This window comes from Oncorhynchus masou, unplaced genomic scaffold, assembly GCF_036934945.1.
Source record: "Oncorhynchus masou masou isolate Uvic2021 unplaced genomic scaffold, UVic_Omas_1.1 unplaced_scaffold_4752, whole genome shotgun sequence".
Taxonomy (NCBI): Eukaryota; Metazoa; Chordata; class Actinopteri; order Salmoniformes; family Salmonidae; genus Oncorhynchus; species Oncorhynchus masou.
Genome location: NW_027011147.1, coordinates 10001 through 23137, shown reverse-complemented (window position 1 = coordinate 23137; position 13137 = coordinate 10001). Strand labels below are relative to the sequence as shown.

At 43.5% G+C, this 13137-nt stretch overlaps 1 protein-coding gene across 1 annotated transcript in view; it reads left to right on the top strand.

Moving 5' to 3' along the window:
- The first annotated feature begins 212 nt into the window (after window positions 1–212).
- Window positions 213–13137, top strand: part of LOC135535302 (anthrax toxin receptor 2-like) — a 19444-nt gene continuing 6519 nt past the window's right edge. Inside the window, exons 1-4 of the mRNA XM_064961966.1 lie at window positions 213–297; window positions 2516–2620; window positions 2867–3016; window positions 12984–13044. Coding sequence (XP_064818038.1) covers window positions 277–297; window positions 2516–2620; window positions 2867–3016; window positions 12984–13044 — 337 coding nt within the window. The 5' untranslated portion in view covers window positions 213–276. The remainder of the gene's footprint in view (window positions 298–2515; window positions 2621–2866; window positions 3017–12983; window positions 13045–13137) is intronic.

The following is a 13137-nucleotide window of genomic DNA, read 5'->3' as shown; positions in this document are numbered from 1 at the left end:
TCTTCAGCCAAAGTGATGTTACCTCACTGGAGACAGGTGTATCTCTCCTATTGAGAATGACATAACATATTATAAGCCTTGTAATAACACATTATAAGCGTTCATATTACATGCTTATAACAGTCCTAACTATGGACATTTTTATTTGTATCCACTGGCAAAAACACAGTATCAGAAAATGTTGGATGGTGAGTTGATGTCCTTCCGTTTGAAGGTATGAAATTCAGGAAGGCCTGGAGAGACTGAGAGAGAGTGAAGCCTGCAGGGGAGACCTACATGCACGAAGGGATTAAAGAGGTGCAGTATGGGTAACACCTACATTGGATAGTCCCCAATACATACTTTACAGATGTTCAACTATCCGCAGAACCTAAACCTAACCCTAAACCTAACCCTAAACCTAACACTAAACCTAACCCTAAACCTTACTCTAAACCTAACCCTAAACCTAACCCTAAACCTAACCCTAAACCTAACCCTAAACCTAACCTAACCCTAAACCTAACCCTAAACCTAACTCCTAAACCTAACCCTAAAGCCTAACCCTAAACCTTACTCTAAACCTAACCCTAAACCTAACCCTAAACCTTGCCCAAACTAACCTAAACCTAACCCTAAACCTAACCCTAAACCTAACCCTAAACCTAACCCTAAACCTTACTCCAAACCTAACCCTAAACCTAACCCTAAACCTAACCCTAAACCTAACCCTAAACCTTACTCTAAACCTAACCTAAACCTAACCCTAGACCTTACCTAAACCTAACCCTAAACCTAACCCTAAACCTAACCCTAACCCTAAACCTAACCCTAAACCTTGCTCTCAAGCCTAACCCTAAACCTAAACCTAACCTAAACCTTCTCTAAACCTAACCCTAAACCTAACCCTAAACCTTACCCTAAACCTAACCCTAAACCTAACCCTAAACCTAACCCTAAACCTAACCCTAAACCTTACTCTAAACCTAACCCTAAACCTAACCCTAAACCTACCCTAAACCTTACTCTAAACCTAACCCTAAACCTTCTCTAAACCTAACCCTAAACCTAACCCTAAACCTTACTCTAAACCTAACCATAAACCTAACCCTAAACCTAACCCTAAAACTAACCCTAAACCTAACCCTAAACCTAACCCTAAACCTAAACCTTACTCTAAACCTAACCCTAAACCTAACCCTAAACCTAACCCTAAACCTAACCCTAAACCTTACTCTAAACCTAACCCTAAACCTAACCCTAAACCTTACTCTAAACCTAACCCTAAACCTAACCCTAAACCTTACTCTAAACCTAACCTAAACCTTACCTAAACTTTACCTAATCCTAATCTAAACCAAATCCCAAACCTAACCATAATCCTTACCTAAACCTTACCGAAACCTAATCCCAAACTTATCCTAAGCCAAATCCCAAACCTTACCCTAAACCCTAATCCTATTCCTAATCCTAAACGAATCATAAACGTGCGTAAACTAGTCGAAACCATAGCCAGTGGTCACCTCACTAGAGAAGACTTCAGTACTGAGCATAATATCCCCCACGTTCTAATCATTACAGTAAAATACTGTGCTAGCCTTGTCAGTCTGCCATTTGAACCTGTCTCTGCTAGCCTTGTCAGTCTGCCACTTGACCCTATTTGTGCTAGCCTAATAGCTAGGCGTTTGACCCTATCTGTGCTAGCCTAATAGCTAGGCGTTTGACCCTATCTGTGCTAGCCTAATAGCTAGGCGTTTGACCATATCTGTGCTAGCCTAATAGCTAGGCGTTTGACCCTATCTGTGCTAGCCTGATAGCTAGGCGTTTGACCCTATCTGTGCTAGCCCAATTGCTAGGCGTTTGACCCCATCTGTGCTAGCCTGATAGCTAGGCGTTTGACCCTATCTGTGCTAGCCTGATAGCTAGGCGTTGACCCTATCTGTGCTAGCCCAATAGCTAGGCGTTTGACCCCATCTGTGCTAGCCTGATAGCTAGGCGTTTGACCCTATCTGTGCTAGCCTGATAGCTAGGCGTTTGACCCTATCTGTGCTAGCCTAATAGCTAGGCGTTTGCTGTGTTGACACAAAACACGGTTTAAATAGGGAGCAATTCAAAAGCCTACCATGCTGGAAGTACTTCAGGGGAACTAACGAATGCATTATGACTCCTCTATAACGGTTCATTTTGACTCTATTCTCCTTCTGTAGACATATCAGGTTTATTAGGTTGGGGTCACTGCCATTTACATTTTTGTCAACTCAGCCAGGAAGTAAACTTAAAAAAAAAATGTCACTCCAATTCCAATTTTCCTAATTGGAAAGCATGAAGCAAAATTGTAATTGGAGTTGTAATTTCCGTTGACTTCCTGTCATTTCCGTTGACTTCCTGTCATTTCCGTTTACTTCCTGAGTTGACTGAACAGTAGGTCTAATGGAACTGACACCAACCCTCTTACTCTATAGTGTTATTTACTAATAAAGCTCATATCTCTGTGTTTATTCCTCCATTCCCACCTCCTGTGTTTGTACCGAAAAAGGCAAACCTTCAAATCAAAGCCCAAGTTACCAAGTCCTCCAGCATCATCGTGGCTTTGACAGACGGAAAGCTGGAGGTCTATGTACATGAACTAACAGTTGAAATGGTGAGCTTTTATCCAAACAAAATTATTCACGTTTACAAGGTGAAAATGATGGTTTTCTAATAACAGACTAAGCCTAGTCTTAGACTAAAAACGTGCTCAATTGAGAATTTCCATGATTTTTTTTTTACAAAAATGATTATGTTTAATCTGGGTCCAAGAATTCTGGCATGAATGTTCAATGCAGAGAGTTACTTGTTGGTTTAAAGTTAAAGTTGTTCTGTTTTTTTTCTTCTTTCTCTAATGCAGGCCAACGATGCAAGGTACTACGGTGCTCGGGTGTACTGTGTTGGGATCAAGGACTTTGACGAGCAACAGCTAGCCGAGGTGGCTGACACCAAAGATCAAGTGTTTCCTGTTAAAGATGGCTTCCATGCACTCAAAGGCATTGTCAATTCAGTAAGACATGTTCATTTATTCACTGTTTTACTGTAAATAAATGTGAAGTAGGCGGTGAGTTTTCAAGGCACTTCAATGCAACCTTCTTGTGGAAAAAAAAAACCTTTTGTTTGGGGGTTGGAGGTATCTTAGTGGTTAGAGTGTTGGACTAGTAACCGAAAGGTTGCTAGATCAAATCCCCGAGCTGACAAGGTAACAATCTGTCGTTCTTCCCCTGAACAAGGCAGTTAACCCACTATTCCTAGACCAGTTAACCCACTGTTCCTAGGCTGTCATTGAAAATAAGAATTTGTTCTTACTGACATGCCTAGTTAAATAAAGGTAAAAAAAAACATGGAAATACTCTCCATTTAGGTACATGGAAAGAGAGAGTAGGTAGATGGATTGAGAGTATGTACATGGAAAGAGAGTAGGTACATGGAAAGATAGTAGGTTGATGAAAAGAGAGTAGGTATATGGAAAGAGCGTAGGTACATGGAAAGAGAGAGTAGGTAGATGGATTGAGAGTATGTACATGGAAAGAGAGTAGGTAGATGGAAAGAGAGTAGGTTGATGAAAAGAGAGTAGGTACATGGAAAGAGAGAGTAGGTAGATGGATTGAGAGTATGTACATGGAAAGAGAGTAGGTACATGGAAAGATAGTAGGTTGATGAAAAGAGAGTAGGTATATGGAAAGAGCGTAGGTACATGGAAAGAGAGAGTAGGTAGATGGATTGAGAGTATGTACATGGAAAGAGAGAGTATGTAGATGGAAAGAGAGAGTATGTAGATGGAATGAGAGAGTATGTACATGGAAAGAGAGAGTATGTACATGGAAAGAGAGTAGGTAGATGGAAAGAGAGTATGTTGATGAAAAGAGAGTATGTTGATGAAAAGAGAGTAGGTAGATGGAAAGAGAGAGTAGGTACATGGAAAGAGAGAGTATGTAGATGGAAAGAGAGAGCAGGTACATGGAAAGAGAGAGTAGGTACATGGAAAGAGAGAGTAGGTACATGGAAAGAGAGTAGATAGATGGAAAGAGAGAGTATGTAGATGGTAAGAGAGAGTAGGTAGATAGAAAGAGAGTAGGTAGATGGAAAGAGAGTAGGTAATAACTGCTTGTGGCTCTCTGTGTTTCAACATGTGGGCAGGAAGGCTGTGTTTAACCACCTACAGTAACAGAATCCGCAGGAGGACAGCGCTGTCCTCAGTGCTGAGAGTTAGTCAATGGCAGTGTTGGGGAAGCTACTCTGAAAATATAGTTTTACCAAGCTACCAATTACTTCACACCGGAATAAGTTACACTAAATCTACCTTTGACGTGATACACTACAACTTGCAAGAACATGTCACTTTGGGGTCATATGTTAACAGAATGTGTCATTTAGCCTACTTAAAAAGAAATAAAAACAAAGTTCAAGTGAGAATTAGACATGTCTGATTCCGAAATTGAAAGAAAGTTCAGGTCTACTACACCCATATTTTATTTTTTGCAAAGAGAGTAGTGTGTAGTTCCAGTAGTTAGCTACACCTCTAAATGGTAAACCATTAGTGTGTAGTTTCAGTAGTTAGCTACACCGCTACATGGTAAAACAGTAGTGTGTAGTTCTGTAGCTAGCTACACCGCTACCTGGTAAAACAGTAGTGTGGTACATTGTTAGCTACATGGTAAAACAGTAGTGTGTAGTTCCAGTAGTTAGCTACCGCTACATGGTAAAACAGTAATGTGTAGTTCCAATAGTTAGCTACATGGTAAAACAGTAGTGTGTAGTTCCAATAGTTAGCTACATGGTAAAACAGTAGTGTGTAGTTCCAATAGTAAGCTACATGGTAAAACAGTAGTGTGTAGTTCCAATAGTTAGCTACATGGTAAAACAGTAGTGTGTAGCTCCAGTAGTTAGCTACATGGTAAAACAGTAGTGTGTAGTTCCAGTAGTTAGCTACACCGCTACATGGTAAAACAGTAGTGTGTAGTTCCAGTAGTTAGCTACATGTAAAACAGTAGTGCGTAGTTCCAATAGTTAGCTACATGGTAAAACAGTAGTGTGTAGCTCCAGTAGTTAGCTACATGGTAAAACGGTAGTGTGTAGTTCCAGTAGTTAGCTACACCGCTACATGGTAAAACAGTAGTGTGTAGTTCCAGTAGTTAGCTACACCGCTACATGGTAAAACAGTAGTGTGTAGTTCCAGTAGTTAGCTACACTGCTACATGGTAAAACAGTAGTGTGTAGGTCCAGTAGTTAGCTTCATGGTAAAACAGTAGTGTGTAGGTCCAGTAGTTAGCTACACCTCTACCTGGTAAAACAGTAGTGTGTAGTTCCAGTAGTTAGCTACACCGCTACATGGTAAAACAGTAGTGTGTAGGTCCAGTAGTTAGCTACACCGCTACATGGTGAAACAGTAGTGTGTAGTTCCAGTAGTTAGCTATACCTCTAAATCGTAAAACAGTAGTGTGTAGTTCCAGTAGTTAGCTACATGGTAAAACAGTAGTGTGTAGGTCCAGTTATTAGTCTACCGCTTCATGGTAAAACAGTAGTGTGTAGCTCAGTAGTTAGCTACATGGTAAAACAGTAGTGTGTAGTTCCAGTAGTTAGCTACACACGGCTACATTAAAACAGTAGTGTGTGGTTTCAGTAGTTAGCTACACAGCTACATGGTAAAGCAGTAGTGTGTAGTTCCAGTAGTTAGCTACCTTTACATGGCAAAACAGTAGTGTGTAGTTCCAGTAGTTAGCTACACCGCTACATGATAAAACAGTAGTGTGTAGTTCCAGTAGTTAGCTACATGGTAAAACAGTAGTGTGTAGTTCCAATAGTTAGCTACACCTCTACATGGTAAAACAGTAGTGTGTAGTTCCAATAGTTAGCTTCACCGCTACATGGTAAAACAGTAGTGTGTAGTTCCAGTAGTTAGCTACACCTCTACATGGTAAAACAGTAGTGTGTAGTTCCAATAGTTAGCTACACCTCTACATGGAAAAACAGTAGTGTGTAGTTCCAATAGTTAGCTACATGGTAAAACAGTAGTGTGTAGTTCCAGTAGTTAGCTACATGGTAAAACAGTAGTGTGTAGTTCCAATAGTTAGCTACATGGTAAAACAGTAGTGTGTAATTCCAGTAGTTAGCTACATGGTAAAACAGTAGTGTGTAGCTCCAGTAGTTAGCTACACCGCTACAAGGTAAAACAGTAGTGTGTAGTTCCAGTAGTTAGCTACACCGCTACATGGTAAAACAGTAGTGTGTAGTTCCAGTAGTTAGCTTCATGGTAAAACAGTAGTGTGTAGTTCCAGTAGTTAGCTACATGGTAAAACAGTAGTGTGTAGTTCCAATAGTTAGCTACATGGTAAAACAGTAGTGTGTAGTTCCAGTAGTTAGCTACATGGTAAAACAGTAGTGTGTAGCTCCAGTAGTTATCTACACCGCTACATGGTAAAACAGTAGTGTGTAGCTCCAGTAGTTAGCTACATGGTAAAACAGTAGTGTGTAGGTCCAGTAGTTAGCTACACCGCTACATGGTAAAACAGTAGTGTGTAGTTCCAGTAGTTAGCTACATGGTAAAACAGTAGTGTGTAGGTCCAGTAGTTAGCTACATGGTAAAACAGTAGTGTGTAGGTCCAGTAGTTAGCTACACCGCTACATGGTAAAACAGTAGTGTGTAGTTCCAGTAGCTAGCTACACCGCTACCTGGTAAAACAGTAGTGTGTAGTACCAGTAGTTAGCTACATGGTAAAACAGTAGTGTGTAGTTCCAGTAGTTAGCTACACCGCTACATGGTAAAACAGTAGTGTGTAGTTCCAATAGTTAGCTACATGTAAAACAGTAGTGCGTAGTTCCAATAGTTAGCTACATGGTAAAACAGTAGTGTGTAGCTCCAGTAGTTAGCTACATGGTAAAACGGTAGTGTGTAGTTCCAGTAGTTAGCTACACCGCTACATGGTAATACAGTAGTGTGTAGTTCCAGTAGTTAGCTACACCGCTACATGGTAAAACAGTAGTGTGTAGTTCCAGTAGTTAGCTACATGTAAAACAGTAGTGCGTAGTTCCAATAGTTAGCTACATGGTAAAACAGTAGTGTGTAGTTCCAGTAGTTAGCTACATGGTAAAACAGTAGTGCGTAGGTCCAGTAGTTAGCTACACCGCTACATGGTAAAACAGTAGTGTGTAGTTCCAGTAGTTAGCTACATGGTAAAACAGTAATGTGTAGGTCCAGTAGTTAGCTACATGGTAAAACAGTAGTGTGTAGGTCCAGTTGTTAGCTACACCGCTACATGGTAAAACAGTAGTGTGTAGCTCCAGTAGTTAGCTACATGGTAAAACAGTAGTGTGTAGTTCCAGTAGTTAGCTACACGGTAAAACAGTAGTGTGTAGTTCCAGTAGTTAGCTACACGGTAAAACAGTAGTGTGTAGCTCCAGTAGTTAGCAACACCGCTACATGGTAAAACAGTAGTGTGTAGTTCCAGTAGTTAGCTACACCGCTACATGGTAAAACAGTAGTGTGTGGTTCCAGTAGTTAGCAACACCGCTACATGGTAAAACAGTAGTGTGTAGTTCCAGTAGTTAGCTACACCGCTACATGGTAAAACGTGCATTAACTACTGGAAACACTACCTTAATTATAATTTTGTTCAACTACCACCAAGCTACTGCAACATTTAGTTACATTACTAATTGAACTATAGAGTTTGACCAAAATCGAAAAACACACATTCTCACGCAACCCCTAAACGCTGCAAAGCTCCAAAGTTGCACAATTTTGACCAGCTGAATTACTGTTTGTGTTCCAAAGGAAACACAGAGAGAGAGAGAGAGAGAGAGAAACAGCATTCTCCAGTGATTAGTAATCTTGGATGCTGCTGGACCTCGCTGGCATCGTCAGTCCTCACTTGAATTTCTACGATTTGAAATCATCTGTGCAGCTTTTAGCTTTCTGGGACCCACTCTCTCCGCGTATACAGTACACAGTGATTTCATGACAAGTGTTACATGGTGAAAATGGTGAAAGACCCCAGACACCCAAGTCATAGACTGTTCTCTCTGCTACCTCACGACAAGCTGTACCGGAGAGCCAAGTCATAGACTGTTCTCTCTGCTACCGCACGACAAGCTGTACCGGAGAGCCAAGTCATAGACTGTTCTCTCTGCTACCTCACGACAAGCTGTACCGGAGAGCCAAGTCATAGACTGTTCTCTCTGCTACCTCACGACAAGCTGTACCGGAGAGCCAAGTCATAGACTGTTCTCTCTGCTACCTCACGACAAGCTGTACCGGAGAGCCAAGTCATAGACTGTTCTCTCTGCTACCTCACGACAAGCTGTACCGGAGAGCCAAGTCATAAACTGTTCTCTCTGCTACCTCACGACAAGCTGTACCGGAGAGCCAAGTCATAGACTGTTCTCTCTGCTACCTCACGACAAGCTGTACCGGAGAGCCAAGTCATAGACTGTTCTCTCTGCTACCTCACGACAAGCTGTACCGGAGAGCCAAGTCATAGACTGTTCTCTCTGCTACCTCACGACAAGCTGTACCGGAGAGCCAAGTCATAGACTGTTCACTCTGCTACCTCACGACAAGCTGTACCGGAGAGCCAAGTCATAGACTGTTCTCTCTGCTACCTCACGACAAGCTGTACCCGGAGAGCCAAGTCATAAACTGTTCTCTCTGCTACCTCACGACAAGCTGTACCGGAGAGCCAAGTCATAGACTGTTCTCTCTGCTACCTCACGACAAGCTGTACCGGAGAGCCAAGTCATAAACTGTTCTCTCTGCTACCTCACGACAAGCTGTACCGGAGAGCCAAGTCATAGACTGTTCTCTCTGCTACCGCACGACAAGCTGTACCTGTAGAGCCAAGTCATAGACTGTTCTCTCTGCTACCTCACGACAAGCTGTACCGGAGAGCCAAGTCATAGACTGTTCTCTCTGCTACCTCACGACAAGCTGTACCGGAGAGCCAAGTCATAGACTGTTCTCTCTGCTACCCCGCACACAAGCTGTACCCCGGAGGAGCCAAGTCATAGACTGTTGTCTCTGCTACCTCACGACAAGCTGTACCGGAGAGCCAAGTCATAGACTGTTCTCTCTGCTACCTCACGACAAGCTGTACCGGAGAGCCAAGTCATAGACTGTTCTCTCTGCTACCTCACGACAAGCTGTACCGGAGAGCCGTCATAGACTGTTCTCTCTGCTACCGCACGACAAACTGTACCAGAGAGCCAAGTCATAGACTGTTCTCTCTGCTACCTCACGGCAAGCTGTACCGGAGAGCCAAGTCATAGACTGTTCTCTCTGCTACCGCCACGACAAGCTGTACCAGAGCCAAGTCATAGACTGTTCTCTCTGCTACCTCACGACAAGCTGTACCGGAGAGCCAAGTCATAGACTGTTCTCTCTGCTACCTCACGACAAGCGGTACCGGAGAGCCAAGTCATAGACTGTTCTCTCTGCTACCTCACGACAAGCTGTACCGGAGAGCCAAGTCATAGAATGTTCTCTCTGCTACCTCACGACAAGCTGTACCGGAGAGCCAAGTCATAGACTGTTCTCTCTGCTACCTCACGACAAGCTGTACCAGAGAACCAAGTCATAGACTGTTCTCTCTGCTACCTCACGACAAGCTGTACCGGAGGGCCAAGTCATAGACTGTTCTCTCTGCTACCTCACGACAAGCTGTACCGGAGAGCCAAGTCATAGACTGTTCTCTCTGCTACCTCACGACAAGCTGTACCGGAGAGCCAAGTCATAGACTGTTCTCTCTGCTACCTCACGTCAAGCTGTACCGGAGAGCCAAGTCATAGACTGTTCTCTCTGCTACCTCACGACAAGCTGTACCGGAGAGCCAAGTCATAGACTGTTCTCTCTGCTACCTCACGACAAGCTGTACCGGAGAGCCAAGTCATAGACTGTTCTCTCTGCTACCGCACGACAAGCTGTACCGGAGAGCCAAGTCATAGACTGTTCTCTCTGCTACCGCCACGACAAGCTGTACCGGAGAGCCAAGTCATAGACTGTTCTCTCTGCTACCGCACGACAAGCTGTACCGGAGAGCCAAGTCATAGACTGTTCTCTCTGCTACCTCACGACAAGCTGTACCGGAGAGCCAAGTCATAGACTGTTCTCTCTGCTACCTCACGACAAGCTGTACCGGAGAGCCAAGTCATAGACTGTTCTCTCTGCTACCTCACGACAAGCTGTACCGGAGAGCCAAGTCATAAACTGTTCTCTCTGCTACCTCACGACAAGCGGTACCGGAGAGCCAAGTCATAGACTGTTCTCTCTGCTACCTCACGACAAGCTGTACCGGAGAGCCAAGTCATAGACTGTTCTCTCTGCTACCTCACGACAAGCTGTACCAGAGAGCCAAGTCATAGACTGTTCTCTCTGCTACCGCACGACAAGCTGTACCGGAGAGCCAAGTCATAGACTGTTCTCTCTGCTACCTCACGACAAGCTGTACCGGAGAGCCAAGTCATGACTGTTCTCTCTGCTACCTCACGACAAGCTGTACCGGAGAGCCAAGTCATAGACTGTTCTCTCTGCTACCGCACGACAAGCTGTACCGGAGAGCCAAGTCATAGACTGTTCTCTCTGCTACCTCACGACAAGCTGTACCAGAGAGCCAAGTCATAAACTGTTCTCTCTGCTACCTCACGACAAGCTGTACCGGAGAGCCAAGTCATAGACTGTTCTCTCTGCTACCTCACGACAAGCTGTACCGGAGAGCCAAGTCATAGACTGTTCTCTCTGCTACCTCACGACAAGCTGTACCGGAGAGCCAAGTCATAGACTGTATATATGTATATATAAATATGTACTGTCACTTTACCCCCACGTACATGTACAAATGACCTCAACTAACCTGTACTATCAATGTACAGTCACTTTACCCCCACCTACATGTACAGATTACCCCAAATAATGTTATGTAATTTTATTTAGTTTCTTTTAATTTTTTTCTTTAGTTTATTTAGTCAATATTTTCTTAAATCTATTTCAAATCCAATTTGATTAGACCTCACAGTGAAATGCTGAATACAACAGGTGTAGTAGACCTTACAGTGAAATGCTGAATACAACAGGTGGAGTAGACCTCACAGTGAAATGCTGAATACAACAGGTGTAGTAGACCTTACAGTGAAATGCTGAATACAACAGGTGTAGTAGACCTTACAGTGAAATGATGAATACAACAGGTGTAGTAGACCTTACAGTGAAATGCTGAATACAACAGGTGTAGTAGACCTTACAGTGAAATGCTGAATACAACAGGTGTAGTAGACCTCACAGTGAAATGCTGAATACAACAGGTGTAGTAGACCTTACAGTGAAATGCTGAATACAACAGGTGTAGTAGACCTTACAGTGAAATGCTGAATACAACAGGTGTAGTAGACCTCACAGTGAAATGCTGAATACAACAGGTGTAGTAGACCTTACAGTGAAATGCTGAATACAACAGGTGTAGTAGACCTTACAGTGAAATGCTGAATACAACAGGTGTAGTAGACCTTACAGTGAAATGCTGAATACAACAGGTGTAGTAGACCTCACAGTGAAATGCTGAATACAACAGGTGTAGTAGACCTTACAGTGAAATGCTGAATACAACAGGTCTAGTAGACCTTACAGTGAAATGCTGAATACAACAGGTGTAGTAGACCTTACAGTGAAATGCTGAATACAACAGGTCTAGTAGACCTCACAGTGAAATGCTGAATACAACAGGTGTAGTAGACCTTACAGTGAAATGCTGAATACAACAGGTCTAGTAGACCTCACAGTGAAATGCTGAATACAACAGGTGTAGTAGACCTTTCAATAGCCCTGGTAAATGTTCTCTCCACTTCGGATTCAAGTTGTTTTTGCGGTGATGTCTGAGAAGGGTCCAAGTGCCAAATATTTTCAGTTAATATGAACATTTTTACCCGTTGTGTAGGATGGAGTTGCATAGTTTGTCCTCTGTTGATTTATTGGTATAGTAGGAGATAGTCTGTACGACAGTGGGCTCACATAGATGTTCTTTCTATATGATAATGTCAGATGTATGACAGTGGGCTCACATAGAAGTTCTTTCTATATGATAATGTCAGATGTATGACAGTGGGCTCACATAGAAGTTCTTTCTATATGATAATGTCAGATGTATGACAGTGGGCTCACATAGAAGTTCTTTCTATATGATAATGTCAGATGTACGACAGTGGGCTCACATAGAAGTTCTTTCTATATGATAATGTCAGATGTACGACAGTGGGCTCACATAGAAGTTCTTTCTATATGATAATGTCAGATGTACGACAGTGGGCTCACATAGAAGTTCTTTCTATATGATAATGTCAGATGTACGACAGTGGGCTCACATGGATGTCGGCTCTGGGTTTTTAATAGAACGGAGGAATGTAATAGCCCTGCATAATTTATCCATCAATGATGAATTAGCTCGCCCTTCTCTCCCTCTCCTACTCCTCCCTCCCGTAGGTCCCTCTCTCCCCCCACATAGCTCCCTCTCTCTAACCCTACTCCTCTCTCTCTCTCTCCTCTCTCTAACCCTACTCCTCTCCCTCTCTCTCCTCTCTCTAACCCTACTCCTCTCCCTCTCTCTCCTCTCTAACCCTACTCCTCTCCCCCTCGCTTCATCTCTCTCCCCTACTCCTCTCCCCCACATAGCTCCCTCTCTCTCCTCTCTCTCCCTACTCCTCTCCCTCTCTCTCCTCTCTCTAACCCTACTCCTCTCCCTCTCTCTCCTCTCTCTAACCCTACTCCTCTCCCTCTCTCTCCTCTCTCTAACCCTACTCCTCTCCCCCTCGCTCCATCTCTCTCCCCTACTCCTCTCCCCCACATAGCTCCCTCTCTCTCCTCTCTCTCCCCTACTCCTCTCCCTCTCTCTCCTCTCTCTAACCCTACTCCTCTCCCCCTCGCTCCATCTCTTCCCCCAGTCTTCTGAACTCTGTAAAGTCTCGACTAATGTCATCGTATCCATTCCGTTCTACAGATATTAAAGCAGTCCTGTACAGAGATCCTGACAGTGGAGCCTTCCAGTGTCTGTGTGAACCGTAAGTGTTGTTGTTGTTTGTGGGAGTGTGTTGTGTTGCATCACGGGCACTCCCAGCGCAGGGCCTGTGCTTATGTTCCATTGCTGGTCATAA